This window comes from Oncorhynchus keta, chromosome 18 (assembly GCF_023373465.1).
Source record: "Oncorhynchus keta strain PuntledgeMale-10-30-2019 chromosome 18, Oket_V2, whole genome shotgun sequence".
NCBI classification, from domain to species: Eukaryota; Metazoa; Chordata; class Actinopteri; order Salmoniformes; family Salmonidae; genus Oncorhynchus; species Oncorhynchus keta.
This window is the reverse complement of record NC_068438.1, coordinates 10,621,525-10,635,079: the sequence shown is the minus strand read 5'-3', so window position 1 is coordinate 10,635,079 and position 13,555 is coordinate 10,621,525. Positions and strand designations below refer to the sequence as shown.

General features: G+C 43.3%; 1 protein-coding gene and 1 long non-coding RNA gene across 5 annotated transcripts; one reads left to right on the top strand and one right to left on the bottom strand.

Annotated features, from left to right (window-relative positions):
* Positions 1 to 230: 230 nt before the first annotated feature.
* LOC118397248 (uncharacterized) lies at positions 231 to 12,601 on the bottom strand. Of its 2 annotated transcripts, none has more exons than XR_008067794.1 (4): positions 12,397 to 12,601; positions 8,531 to 8,762; positions 6,355 to 6,569; positions 231 to 2,280 (listed from the first exon to the last, which is right to left on the bottom strand). It is a non-coding gene; the product is annotated as an uncharacterized LOC118397248 (long non-coding RNA). The 2 variants fall into 2 exon arrangements; XR_008067793.1 differs by lacking the exon at positions 231 to 2,280 and adding an exon at positions 5,980 to 6,256.
* tp53i13 (tumor protein p53 inducible protein 13) lies at positions 3,168 to 10,528 on the top strand. 3 transcript variants are annotated; one of them, XM_035791821.2, is made up of 9 exons: positions 3,168 to 3,606; positions 4,411 to 4,488; positions 4,737 to 4,769; positions 5,196 to 5,254; positions 5,596 to 5,674; positions 5,843 to 5,971; positions 6,422 to 6,604; positions 6,957 to 7,728; positions 8,585 to 10,528. In XM_035791821.2, exons 1-9 carry the CDS (start codon positions 3,508 to 3,510, stop codon positions 8,698 to 8,700), a joined length of 1,548 nt encoding a protein of 515 aa, XP_035647714.1. In that variant the 5' UTR covers positions 3,168 to 3,507; the 3' UTR covers positions 8,701 to 10,528. The 3 variants fall into 3 exon arrangements, with proteins under 3 accessions (XP_035647714.1, XP_035647711.1, XP_035647715.1); XM_035791818.2 differs by having other exon boundaries at positions 3,169 to 3,606; positions 4,734 to 4,769; XM_035791822.2 differs by lacking the exon at positions 3,168 to 3,606 and having other exon boundaries at positions 4,734 to 4,769; positions 5,135 to 5,254.
* Positions 12,602 to 13,555: the final 954 nt, after the last annotated feature.

Genomic DNA, 13,555 nt, shown 5'->3' with positions numbered 1-13,555 from the left:
TTTGTCTAACACTTTTTGGTTACTACATGATTGCATATGTGTTATTTCATAGTTTGGTGTCTTCACTATTATTCTACAATGTAGTAAATAGTAAAAAGAAAGAAAAACTCTGGAATGAGTAGATGTTCTAAAACTTTTGACCGTTTTTTTATTTATTTTTATTTCACCTTTATTCAACCAGGTAGGCAAGTTGAGAACAAATTCTCATTTACAATTGCGACCTGGCCAAGATAAAGCAAAGCAGTTCGACACATACAACGACACAGACTTACACATGGAGTAAAACAAACATACAGTCAACAATACAGTATAAACAAGTCTATATACAATGTGAGCAAATGACGTGAGATAAGGGAGGTAAAGGCAAAAAAAAGGCCATGGTGACAAAGTAAATACAATATAGCAAGTAAAACACTGGAATTGTAGATTTGCAGTGGAAGAATGTGCAAAGTAGAAATAAAAATAATGGGGTGCAAAGGAGCAAAATAAATAAATAAATAAATAAATACAGTAGGGAAAGAGGTAGTTGTTTGGGCTAAATTATAGGTGGGCTATGTACAGGTGCAGTAATCTGTGAGCTGCTCTGACAGTTGGTGCTTAAAGCTAGTGAGGGAGATAAGTGTTTCCAGTTTCAGAGATGTTTGTAGTTCGTTCCAGTCATTGGCAGCAGAGAACTGGAAGGAGAGGCGGCCAAAGAAAGAAATGGTTTTTGGGGGTGACCAGAGAGATATACTTGCTGGAGCGCGTGCTACAGGTGGGTGATGCTATGGTGACCAGCGAGCTGGGTAGTGTATGTACAGGTCAAACAGGTGGGGCTCTGCCCTGAATGACGGGTCGCCACTAGGCCTGGGTGAGGCTAAACAGGTGGGGCTCTGCCCTGAATGACGGGTCGCCACTAGGCCTGGGTGAGGCTAAACATGTGGGGCTCTGCCCTGAATGACGGGTCGCCACTAGGCCTGGGTGAGGCTAAACATGTGGGGCTCTGCCCTGAATGACGGGTCGCCACTAGGCCTGGGTGAGGCTAAACAGGTGGGGCTCTGCCCTGAATGACGGGTCGCCACTAGGCCTGGGTGAGGCTAAACAGGTGGGGCTCTGCCCTGAATGACGGGTCGCCACTAGGCCTGGGTGAGGCTAAACAGGTGGGGCTCTGCCCTGAATGACGGGTCGCCACTAGGCCTCTGGGTGAGGCTAAAATGTCATAAATATGCCATCTTTGATCAATTGTTTCTCGATTATTATTTTAGATACAAATGTCTAATATATGTCAACAATCCTTCCTCCAAATGGCCATTCTATGGATTAAATGTCAAGAAAAATAAATAATAAATCATGGTATATTTTTGTTCTGATTTCGTGAGGAATAACCCAACTGATATTCAAAAGTGGCTTTGTATGTATTACTTTAAAGAGCAACAAGTGAAGGCAAAAATCAACATCTGATTGAAAACAGACTGCGTGGCATTGATAGTAGTCAGAAACATTCCTTCCAGTGCCAAAATTGACTAAATAAAAGTGTAAGTAGGATCCTTTCAGTGAGTTTTGTGAGATTGTGTAACTGAGGTCGTCACGATTTACATGAGGGTTGGGTTTGGATTACAATCATACCCACACGAGACCACTGCCTGGAGCAGTCTAATCAACGCTGGCAGTAATCAAATTATGCCAAGTCTGCAGTGCATGCTATCCAATCGCTCACGAGAATCAATCTGAAACTCCTTCATTTATTGACAGACAGCCGAACTAACCATTAGCACGCAGCGCCTCGAACTTGTTACTCCAAAATGAACAGGACTAAAAAATGATGCTTTAACACCATTTAAAATAAAGTGTTCCCCTCTAGAATTGAGCCCAATATCATATTGGCCCATATTATCAGGCAGGTGTGCTATTTAAGCAATAAGGCACGAGGGGGTGTGGTATGCAGTGCATTCGGAAATGATTCAGACCTTTTGACTTTTTCTACATTATGATAGATTACAGCCTTATTTTCAAATGGATTTTTTTTAAATCCTCATCATTCTACACACAATACCCCATTATGACAAAGCAAAAACGTTTTATTTTTTATTTTTGCAAATGTATTAAAAATAAAAAACAGAAATACCTTATTTACATAAGTAGTCAGTACTTTGTTAAAGCACTTTTGGCAGCGTTTACACACTTGAGTCTTCTTGGGTACAGTATGTTGCTACAAGCTCGGCACACCTGTATTTGTGGAGTTTTTCCCCATTCTTCTCTGCAGATCCTCTCATGCTCTGTCAGGTTGGATGGGGATTAAGGCTGTAATATAACAAAATGTGTAAAAAGTCAAGGGGTCTGAATGCTTTACGAATGCACTTTATCGCTAATATACCACGGCTAAGGGATGTTCTTCAGCATGACACAACGTGGAGTGCCTGGATACAGCCCTTAGCCATGGTACATTAGTCATATACCACAAACCCCCGAGATGGCTTATTGCTATTATAAACTGGTTACCAACGTAATTAGAGCAGTAAAAATACCTGTCCTGTCATACCTGTGGTACGGGGATGTCAGCCAATCGGCATTCAGGGCTCGAATGCCGGGTGGTTAGAGCCCTGAATGCTGATTGGCTGACAGCCATGGTTTATCAGACCGTATACCACTGGTATGACAAAACATGTATTTTTACTGCTCTAATTACGTTGATAACCAGTTTATAACAGCAATAAGGCACCTCAGGGATTTGTGGTATATGACCAATATACCACAGCCGTGGTGTATTGGCCATATACCATACCCCCTCGTGCCTTATTGCTTAAATAAGCATTATCACCTGAAGCCCAACTGATGCGGCATAGTGGCTATAAAAAAATAGAGATAAACATTGTCAGTATAATGGCCCATACTGAAGAGCTCAGGGACTTTCAGCATTGCACTGTCATAGGATACCACCTTTCCAACAAGTCAGTTCATCAAATTTCTTCCCTGCTAGAGCTGCCCAGTCAACTGTAAGTGCTGTTATTGTGAAGTGGAAACATCTATGAGCAACAACGACTCAGATGCGAAGTTGTAGGCCACACAAACTCACAGAACCGGACAGTCGAGTGCTGAAGCGCGCCTGTCCTCGGTTTCCAGCGTTCAGACGGTTAAGTGATAATTTGGCGCCACCGTGTGGAAGAAATGAGTAGGAACCATGAAAAAATTACTTACATTTTCTGTCCCATTTGCTTTGCCGTAGCCAGTTCTAACGTTAACCGTATGGTAAAGAAAAAAAGAGAGCTTCGAATACTGTATTTTTGTCGGATAGCCCTTTGCTATAACAGCATCAATGCCTCGCCTTGCACTGGATGTTTGCGCTCAGTGCCAGCAGAGAGGGCTTTTGCAGTAGTTCGCACCGATGGTTCTCGACGTGGGAGCTACAGGAATGGGATGATCCAAATGTTGACCAATGGTTGTTTTGAAAAAATTATGTATTTATTTTAAGATATTACTTCAGACGATACTATCGCCGTGATTCGCGCTCTGTCCATTGTGTGAAGAAGAATGTCTCCACCAGTGTCGACTCTGCTGTCCGGACTGTGGCTGTGCTTGGTTCTGTCCCGTGCTGCTAGGCCGATGTGGAAAGCTTGTGACAATGGCAAGGTACAATACGAATCATTATGGACTATTTTATACGGCCATATGCAGTGGTGGAAAAAAGTACCCAATTGTCATATTTGAGTAAAAGTAAAGATACCCTAATAGAAAACGACTCAGGTAAAAGTGAAAGTCACCCAGTAACCAGACTGAACCATGTTCTTGTTTTTTTTATTACTCCCAAAAACTCCGAACTAATTAACAAACGAAGCATGTGTGTTTACAAACGAAGCATGTATGTTTACAAACGAAGCATGTATGTTTACAAACGAAGCATGTGTGTTTACAAACGAAGCATGTATGTTTACAAACGAAGCATGTGTGTTTACAAACGAAGCGTGTGTGTTTACAAACGAAGCATGTATGTTTACAAACGAAGCGTGTGTGTTTACAAACGAAGCATGTATGTCAAGTGAATCTTCCATATCAGAGGCTGTAGGGATGACCAGGGATGTTCTCTTGATAAGTGTGTGAATTGGACCAATTTCCTGTCCAGCTAAGCATTCAAAATGTAACGAGTACTTTTGTGTGGAAGGGAAAATGTACGGAGTAAAAAGTACATCCATTTTCTTTAGGAATGTAGTGAAGTAAAAGTAAAAGTTGTCGCGACATGTCACTTCACTTAACTTTGTATTGCCTGCTTCAATTATAATAGCTAGACAATCTGCATAACGACCGCGAAGAAAAACCATATAGCTATCACATCAATGCAATGACATGGCGAATATATCGATTGTGTGTTACCGTTCAAAACAGCACGTAAACTGTGACCGTTTTGTATCTGTATGATGGTGTTTCTGTGACTGGCAGCTCTTGCTGGGGAGAGACCTGCCCCCGTCAGTTGTGTGGAGCTGTCCTGTGATTTCCTGGCCAGAGTCCACTACCCGGGTAACTATGGAGCTAACCACTTGACCCATTGAACCGCTGTTCCGCATAACATACATAAAGACTGGTAGTAAACTACTGTAAGCACGAATTACATGTTCACTTAACACAAGCTTGAGCATTGACGATTATGTAACCTATTTATTGTGTTCACCTGGCGTAATATTGTGCATTTGTTGTGTGCATTTTCCCAAGCAAATCCATTGCTGAAACACAGTGTAAACCAGGTCTCTCTCCTCTGTTTGCAGAAGATTGCTAGCATTGACACAAAGTATCCCCCACAGGTAAATCAATCAACTTGTCAAACAGAAAGTACAATGAGCTAGCCTTTATCTTTCCTTATGAGCACGTTGTTTCACATCACATTGTAGCTATTACTGATAAGTCTTTGGAGCTTTGGAGATTCTTTACACAAATATACTATAAAAGAGCATTTTATTGTATTTATTTTTCTGCTAGAGAGGACACATGACCTGTTCAATTTAATTCAATGCAAATTCAAACAAAATTGTCAACAAGACAACATACCGCAGTGTTTCTGTCTGGAAGGATAGGATGCAAACGTTGCCTAATCCTGAGCCCCGTTCAGCAGGGCACGCTCACGTAGAAATGTATGATCTAGAACTAAACATGCCTCTCTGAAATATAGAATGAGAAATCACGCCTGGCGCTGATACATAAGTCTGCCCTCTTTTCCTGTCTGACCTCAGCGGATCGAGCACATATGCATGGACACACCCATCACATACAATCACACTATCCCCAACAGGTAAGATGCTGCGGGCGGACACACACAGGAAGTGTTACCAAGAACACACAATACATACACACCTGGGAACCTGTGTCAAATCCAGTTAAATATGACAGGCTGTTAAATGTGCACTCCATTTCTCATGCAAATATTCATGTATATTACTTTGCAATAACTCTTTAATGTGACAATGTAATCTGTATGTAAACAGCCAAATACATTTTCTGGGCAAGTGACCAAAACCATAAATAAAAACTGCTCCTGACCTGCCTGATGGGCAAGTGCCTCTGAGAGCTTCATGTCAATTCCTGTGTTGCGTGCCTTTTACTAAACTGTCTTTATGTGGGTGGTTTGTGTAGTGGTGCTCACCGGACTGTAGGAGCAGAGAGTGGAGAGTACCTGTACTGCCCCCCTCAGCGCTGGCTCAACAACCTGCAGGTAACCACTAAAACCCTGGCACCACACACACAACCTCACATAACCTCACATATTAGATAGCCAATATGTTTTCATTAGTCCAGTATTACCACAACTTATTGTCCAACTCTAATCGGTCTCTACTGTTGGTGTGTGTGTGTGTGTGTGTGTGTGTGTGTGTGTGTGCAGCATGGAGCAACAGTGTTGCTGTACCATCCGTGTGCTCCTGTTCGTCAGCGTGACCTGCTGTCTGTCCTGGGCCACTGCTGTCTGTCTGACTACATCATAACGGCACACCCTGACCTCAGCAAACACAGAGTGAGTGAGTCACACACACAAGAAAGACAGTATCAAAGGAAACATTGCCTTTAGACTTAGATATCAGTAGAAGTGATTTACCATCTACTCTGTACTAACTTGTGAAATGGCTGATATCCCAGATTATAGATTACACTGAAAACGGACACCTCCTCGCAAAATATGTCTACTATGGCAGCAGGGCGTTCAATTGACACCCCAACAGATGCATAGACAAAGTCACGACGGTGAAACAAGACACCAGAATGTTCCCTCTATCAATGGGGAACACATCTTCAGAGTGACCTGTCATTGAAATGAGGGTTGTGTTCATTAGGGCACACAGTTACAAAACAAAGGAGAAAACAAGTGTTTCTTATTGGATAAATAGAGATAGCACTTACCCGTTGTCTTCCTTTTGGTTCCTACTGAACATGACCCTGTGGTGACTGAATCTCTATCCTGTTGAAGCCGTTAGCGCTGGTGTCCTGGGGTCGCACGCTGGAGCTGTCCCATGTGACCACGTCGGAGGTCTGTGATTGGCTGCAGTCGACGGCGGCACACGGGAACCGCGGCGCCGTGGATCAAAGCAGACAGTATAACTTGCTGTTGACCCAACCTGCAGATCACAAACACGCATACCCAAAGCAAAAGGTGAGCCAGAAGACAGAGAGAGGAGAGGGCACTGCACGTCTGAAAGTTTAAAAGACAGCATAAAGCAGTGGTATTTCTGGGGACCCCATTCCACCCCAAATCTAATGACACTACCATCAAATCTGTGCATTTAGATTTTCACATCAACAAATAACCTGAAAGTCATTACATTTTCAGCACTCTTATCCAAATTTAAAGAACCAATATACATAAAATAATCTGTACTCTGACATTTGTGGTATTTGGCGAACCTACTGCAATTCCCCGCAAACAGGTTGTCTTGAAGCTGTCGTAGAATTGTTTTACTGTTTGTATGATTTACGGAGTGAGCCTTTTTGTTGATCCTAACCAGTCTCTGAGGCAGTGCTGTGAGGAGACCCTCTCTCTTCTGGATGGATGGTTGGAGGTGACAGACTGGAGGAGAGGGAGGGTCCGCAAGAGCCGAGCTGCACTCAGGAAGGAGGGGGAGAAAGAGAGACGGACCACCCTGGACAGAACCGAGCCGAACAGAGTCCAGAAACATGGAACCACACTCCAACCTGAAGCACAGGGCCAAGCCACAGTGAGGGATACACAGGGAGGCACGGACCGAGAACTCAAAGTGACTCAACCTCACCGCAGAGAAAATGACACTAATGAAAAAGATCCCAGAGGCAAAGTGAGAGAAACAGACTGGGTGAACCAGAACGAAGCAGAGGACAAGAGGCAGAGCGGGAAAACGGGAGACATCCAGGAGAGAGAGGAGAAGAGCAGCAGACACGAGGGAGAGACACAGCCCGTGGACTCTCCAACCAAGAGGAAAAAGCCTCTGTCTCAGAGTCAGCCCAAACAGCTGGCTGTCACTCAGGCAAACAGCCAGGACAGGAGAGCAGACTGTGATGGTAGGGTGGGCCACTGCGAGTGCACTGAGACCATAGCTCCGCTAGGGGCCGCTGTGGTTGGACCCGGTGACAGGATGCTGCCCACTCCGCGGACAGACGAGGCGGTGTGGGCGGCGGCGGCGTTGGGCTTCCTCCTGGTGCTGCTGGTGCTGTCCGTGCTGCACACGCGCCTCTACCGCCACTGGCGCACAACACCCAGCATGTACTGGCACGACTCCAAGCAGGACTACGACAGGGTGGCAGGTGGGTTCATTGGGGCTCACGGGTCTGCATACCCACATCTAACCCCCCCCCCCCTTCCCACCCACATTGTGAGCAAAACATTTTAATGGCGCCCCTCTTGACAGTGGAGATAGTTTTAGAGTTCATTTCGAGTAAATCATTTTGCCATGGGGTGTAGCTAATTTCCTGCAATTCTAACCATTTTGCCATAGGGTGAAGAGAAATGTTTGCAGTTTTGAATATGATATCTGTGTGAGACTGACTAACAAAATCAATGGGGGGCCCCCCAGCCTGTAATTCGAACATGATTACAAGTTTAGATAGCTGCCCGCTAAACTAACTTAGCAATCTATAAAAATAAAAAAAATAGCTGACATGGGCTAATTGACTGACTATCAGTGACTGAGGAAAACTGCTGATGCACAACTACATTTCGAAATTGCACCTTGTGTTATTCTACTATTTTAACACTAAGTTGAGACCCTGACAGAGTTCCTAAAAAAATGTAACATTTTGGGGGAAATTGACCAGAGGACCTTTTGCAAACTCAGCATTTACGTGCGTGCTACAGAAACATCACTAACCAAACAACGGTCAACGTCTCTTAGATTTATACCAGACCTAAACAGTAGTCTCCAGATGTGGTTTAAGCATTGTTGTGGACTTGGAACATATGATTTGGTTGTTTTACTATTAAATCAGTGTTCATTTTGAAGGCGAAAACCTGATAACAGGGGAAAAACGGAAACCTAAAAGAAAAATGTTTCTAAAGAAAATCAGATTTTATAGGACTCTAACTTTTACAACTGAGCGTTATCATTACTGTTAAGCCTCTTTTTCAGTTGTTCTAACAAGGGGTGCGTGTTGTGTGTCTTAGATGTGATCCACAGGAGGCTGAAGATGCCAGGGAGGAGGAAGAGGAGGGCGTCCAAGAGCCGAAGACAGGAGTGTGTCCTCCTACCGCCCAGCTCCAGCACAGAGGAGGACGAGTAGAAACAGGTCTCTCTCATCCCTCTCTCCCTCCATCTGTTTATTACATCCGTCTTGTCTTTACCCTGTGAGAAGAGAAGAAAGAGGAGAGGACATTGGGACCTAAAAGCAGGGTACCCTGTACTGGCCTAATAACTTTGCTAATGCTGAAGAAACATTTTATGGATTTTGTTTTTGTAACGAGACCTCAAACAGGTACATCTTCTATTGCCGGTACTTAAGAAGGAATATTTGAGTATTTTAACTGTCATACAACACTCCATAGTACAAAACCCTATTCAATCAGATCGCATTACAGTAGATCATTCACAATCACCACCAATGACATCGTTTTACTACACACTCAAACCTTTTCTCATCGGGGCAGAGTCGGACGTAGGAAATGTACACCTTTCCTACGCACGTCTAAGTAGTCGATATTCAGATTTGCCATATGAAGGTGCGCAACAAGATATGCGGGTGTGGCTCCCACAATAAATTTAATTCAACCCCAGAAAACCGACAGAATTGTGGTGGCCGACAGAATTGACCAGGGAGTTTTCGTTCAATTCCTTTTTTTTCCCCCTGTTCATTTATTTTAAACAATCATTTTAAATATGTATTTGGACAGTGAGGATAACTGTCACGTTCGTTGAATGGAGGAGACCCCAGGGCGCAGCGGGATGTGAATACATTCTTCTTGTTAATGAAACGAAGAACACTAAACAAACTTTACAAAACAACAAAAGGAACGTGAAGGTATATATAATCGAGTGCAGACACAGGCAACTAACCATAGACATACAAAACCCCTAGACAGGACAAACCACCCCTTGTCACACCCTGACCTAACCAAAATAATCAAGAAAACAAAGAATACTAAGGTCAGGGCGTGACAATAACTTCTTTCCATTTAGATCCCATGTTTCTTATGAGGCGAGAGTACAGGATGTCACCTTTAACTTGAGGGTATTTTCAAACACATCTGTTTTACCGTTTAGAAATGAAGGGACTATGTATCTATTCCAGCCATTTGGAGAAGTATTTGGACGAATTCACTTAGTCTATTAAAGTTATTGAAAGTTGAGTATTTGGTCCCATATTCCTTGCACTCAATGGCTACATCAAGCTTGTGACCCTACAAGCGTCTATTGTAAGTAAGAACAGAATGTTTCAGAACACCTCTACATTGATGTGGATGCTACCATGATTATCAGTAATCAGGAATGAATCGTGAGTGATGATGAGTGAAGGTTAGAGGCACAAAGATCCACCCCCCTCCCCTCCAAGAAATACTAACCTCTCCTGTTGTTGGTAACAAGTGAGAGGTTAGCATGTTTTGTTGTAGCTATCAGGATTCATTTGGAAGTGTTCAGAAACATCTGCTCCCATAGAAAGATATTTACTCCAGTCATCGTTCATTTCCTATTGGGCCAAATATAATGTGAAACACAACCAAAAACAAACTGCAAATGCATCCAACAAGTTTGTAGAGCCAAAAGCTTGATGTAGTCTTTAGGGTCAAGGGATATGGAATCAAATGCTCAACTTTTGATTTCTTTACGCTACGTGAATGTGTCCAAATACTAACGACTTCTTCAAATGGGGGGCCTAAACATTAAAACATATGTATGAAAATACCCTCGTGCTGACATTCTCTACTGTCTCATGATGTGAATAATTTGATCTAAAAGCCAAAATGCTGAAGTCCATTTCCTGCTTCGCTGTCCAAATACTTATGGAGGGGAGTACAGTTGCTGTTGTAAGCAACCGGCTGACGGGTGCAGTAGTGGGTACGAGTCCATCGAATGTTGTTGTGTGATAGTAATAAATTGTTTGTTTTTTAATCATGTATTGTGAGTTACAGTTTTAATGAAATATATAAATGTATTTTTTGCCACACACCAGATGGTTGCAGTGAATCAAGACATGGACAGAGCAGTGTTGTATGTGGGTTATTGCTTGTCTCCTACAACACTACGGCCAGTGTACTCCTATGAAGCTGTAGGTTGGAAGCTAACCGTTTCAACCACAGAACTAGAGAGATTCTATTTCTATGCTTTTGAACAACCACAGGATATGAATTCCCTCGTGCGAGAAAATGCTTGAACATGGTTGCTATGCAGGTAATGAATCCACTTTGGAGCAGAAATACCCTGTGCAGGCTTTTATTTTTCTGATCTACGATGTTGGTGGGGGGGTATGTTATTAGGATCCCCATTAGCTGTTGCAAAAGCAGCAGCTACTCTTCCTGGGGTCCACACACAACATGAAATCATAAAGAACATTATTAGACAAGAACAGCTAAAATATGTAGATGTATATATTCTTATTTACAATACTAATGTATACATAATAGGATGACTGAAGATCAATATTCTAAGTAATGAAATTACAACCAAGAAACACAAAATCCCCACAGATGTGGCTCTCATGATGTAGCAGCTGCAGCCATGTACAGTGTACAGTGTACAAAACATAAGGAACACTTTCCAAATATTGAGTTGTACCCCCTTTTGCTCTCAGAACAGCCTCAATTCGTAGGAGCATGGACTCTACAAGGTGCTGAAAGCGTTCCCACAGTTGTGTCAAGTTGTCTGGATGTCCTTTGGGTGGTGGACCATTCTTGATACACACGGGAATTTGCCGAGCGTGAAAAACCCAGCAGCGTTGCAGTTCTTGACACAAACCGGTGCGCCTGGCCTCTACTACCATACCCGGTTCAAAGGCACTTAAATATTTTGTCTTGCCCATTCACCCTCTGAATGACACACACATAATCCATGTCTCAAGGTTTAAAAATCTTCTCTCCTTCATCTATGTCGATTGAAGTGGATTTAACATGTGACATTAATTAGGGATCATAGTTTTCACCTGGTCCGTCTGTCATGGAAAGAGCAGGTGTTCTTAATGTTTTGTACACTGTGTATCAATGATTGGCTGTCAACAGAAACTGTAGGGCTCCATTGGGCCCTGGCTAAAAGTAGTGCACTACATATGGAATAGGGTGCCATTTGGAACGCATATCCAGCGTATCCAACATTGTATCCTCGAACCATTAGTGTGTATGCGTACCAAGTAGTGGACTACTTTTTACTATGGCCCATATAATCTCTCGTGGAAAGATTATGCGTGTTAACCGAGAGAATCTGTCGGGACTGAATGAGATGCGTAAGATAACGAGCAGTTCTGGTGTTTGGTTATTTGTACAAATCACGATTTTGCAGGTGTTGGCATTATTCATATATTGGAATGAGAGGGGATGTTCGTAACATGCAAAGAGAGAGGGTTCCACTCCTCTTTCTAGCGTCTCTTCTCTTAATACGTATGGACCCAGAACCTCAATTGAGCGTCTGACCAATGTGACATTTTAGTTCCTGTGAAATCATTCACACCAAGAGGACAGTTAAAGTGTGGCTACATGAACCAGAGAGAGAAAGTGAGAGAGACTGTAGTTTGTACAGTATGATACAGCCTTTGGCTTATCTCCTTATGTACAGTACCAAGTTTGGACACACCTACTCATTCAAGGGTTTTTCTGTATTTTTTACTATTTTCTACATTGTAGAATAATAGTGAAGACAAACTATGGATTAACACATGGAATCATGTTGTAACCAAAAAAAAGTGTTAAACAAATCAAAATATATTTTAGATTCTTCAAAGTAGCCAGCCTTTGACAGCTTTGCACACTCTTGGCATTCTCTCAACCAGCTTTACCTGGAATGCTTTCCCAACAGTCTTGGAGGAGTTTCCCCATATGCCGAGCACTTGTTGGATGCTTTTCCTTCACTCTGCAGTCAAACTAATCACAAATCTGAATTGGGTTGAGCTTGGGTGGTTGTGGAGGCCAGGTCATCTGATGCAGCATTCCATCACTCTCCTTGGTCAAATTGTTACACCTGCTCCCACTCCTCTCTGGTGCTCGAGCGTGCCAGGCGGCCCATCATTATGCACACCTGTCACCATCGTTACGCGCATTAGCACTTCATGGGACTCACCTGGACTCCTTATTAATTGCCTCCCCGATATCTGTCACTTCCTCAGTTTCAACCCGGTGTCTCCATTGTCATTTTGTTCCCCTTGTCCAGAAGCTGTCCTTGTTTTGTTTCATGTCTATTATTTATAAAATATTCACTCCCTGTACTAGCTTCTCGTCTCCTAGCGTCTGTCTTCACAGAATAGACACCAAATATTGTAAGCATCAGGGAGTGTTTTTTGTTTGGGTTGGTGACGTCCGGGTGCCACTGCCAAGGCACCGGGGATGCCTCAGCCGCCAAGTCGGACTCCCATGTCATGCCTCGGCCGGCTTCCATCCCCCATCCAATGGGGGGGAGTGGGGTACTGTCACACGCTCGATGTGGCCCATCATTACGCACACCTTTCACCATCGTTACGTGCATCAGCACTTCATGGGACTCACCTGGGCTCAATTACCTTGATTGCCTGCACTATATCTGTCACTTCCTCTGTTTCTTCCCCGTGTTTGCAGACGCTGTCCTTGTTCTGTCATGTCCGTTATTATAAAATGTACTCGTCTCTCCTCACACAAATAGCACTTACACAGCCTGGAGGTGTGTTGAGTCTTTGTCCTGTTGAAAAACAGATGATAGTCCCACTAAGTGCAAACCAGATGGGATGGCATATCACTGCAGAATGCTGTGGTAGCTATGCTGGGTAAATGTGCCTTGATTTCTAAATAAATCACAGACAGTGTCACCAGCAAAGAACCTGCACACCATCACACTCCTCCTCCATACTTCACGGTGGGAACTACACGAGGAGATAATCCGTTCACCTACTCTGCGTCTCACAAAGACACAGCGGTTGGAACCAAAAATGTCATTTGGACTAAAGCACAGATTTACACCGATCTAAC

Excerpts from the sequence above, each read along its gene's own strand:
- tp53i13 (XM_035791818.2), top strand. The coding sequence starts at position 3,508 with ATGTCTCCACCAGTGTCGACTCTGCTGTCCGGACTGTGGCTGTGCTTG. Across the intron at positions 4,770-5,195 it reads ACACAAAGTATCCCCCACAG|CGGATCGAGCACATATGCAT; the intron begins GTAAATCAATCA and ends GTCTGACCTCAG. Across the intron at positions 6,605-6,956 it reads ACGCATACCCAAAGCAAAAG|TCTCTGAGGCAGTGCTGTGA; the intron begins GTGAGCCAGAAG and ends GATCCTAACCAG.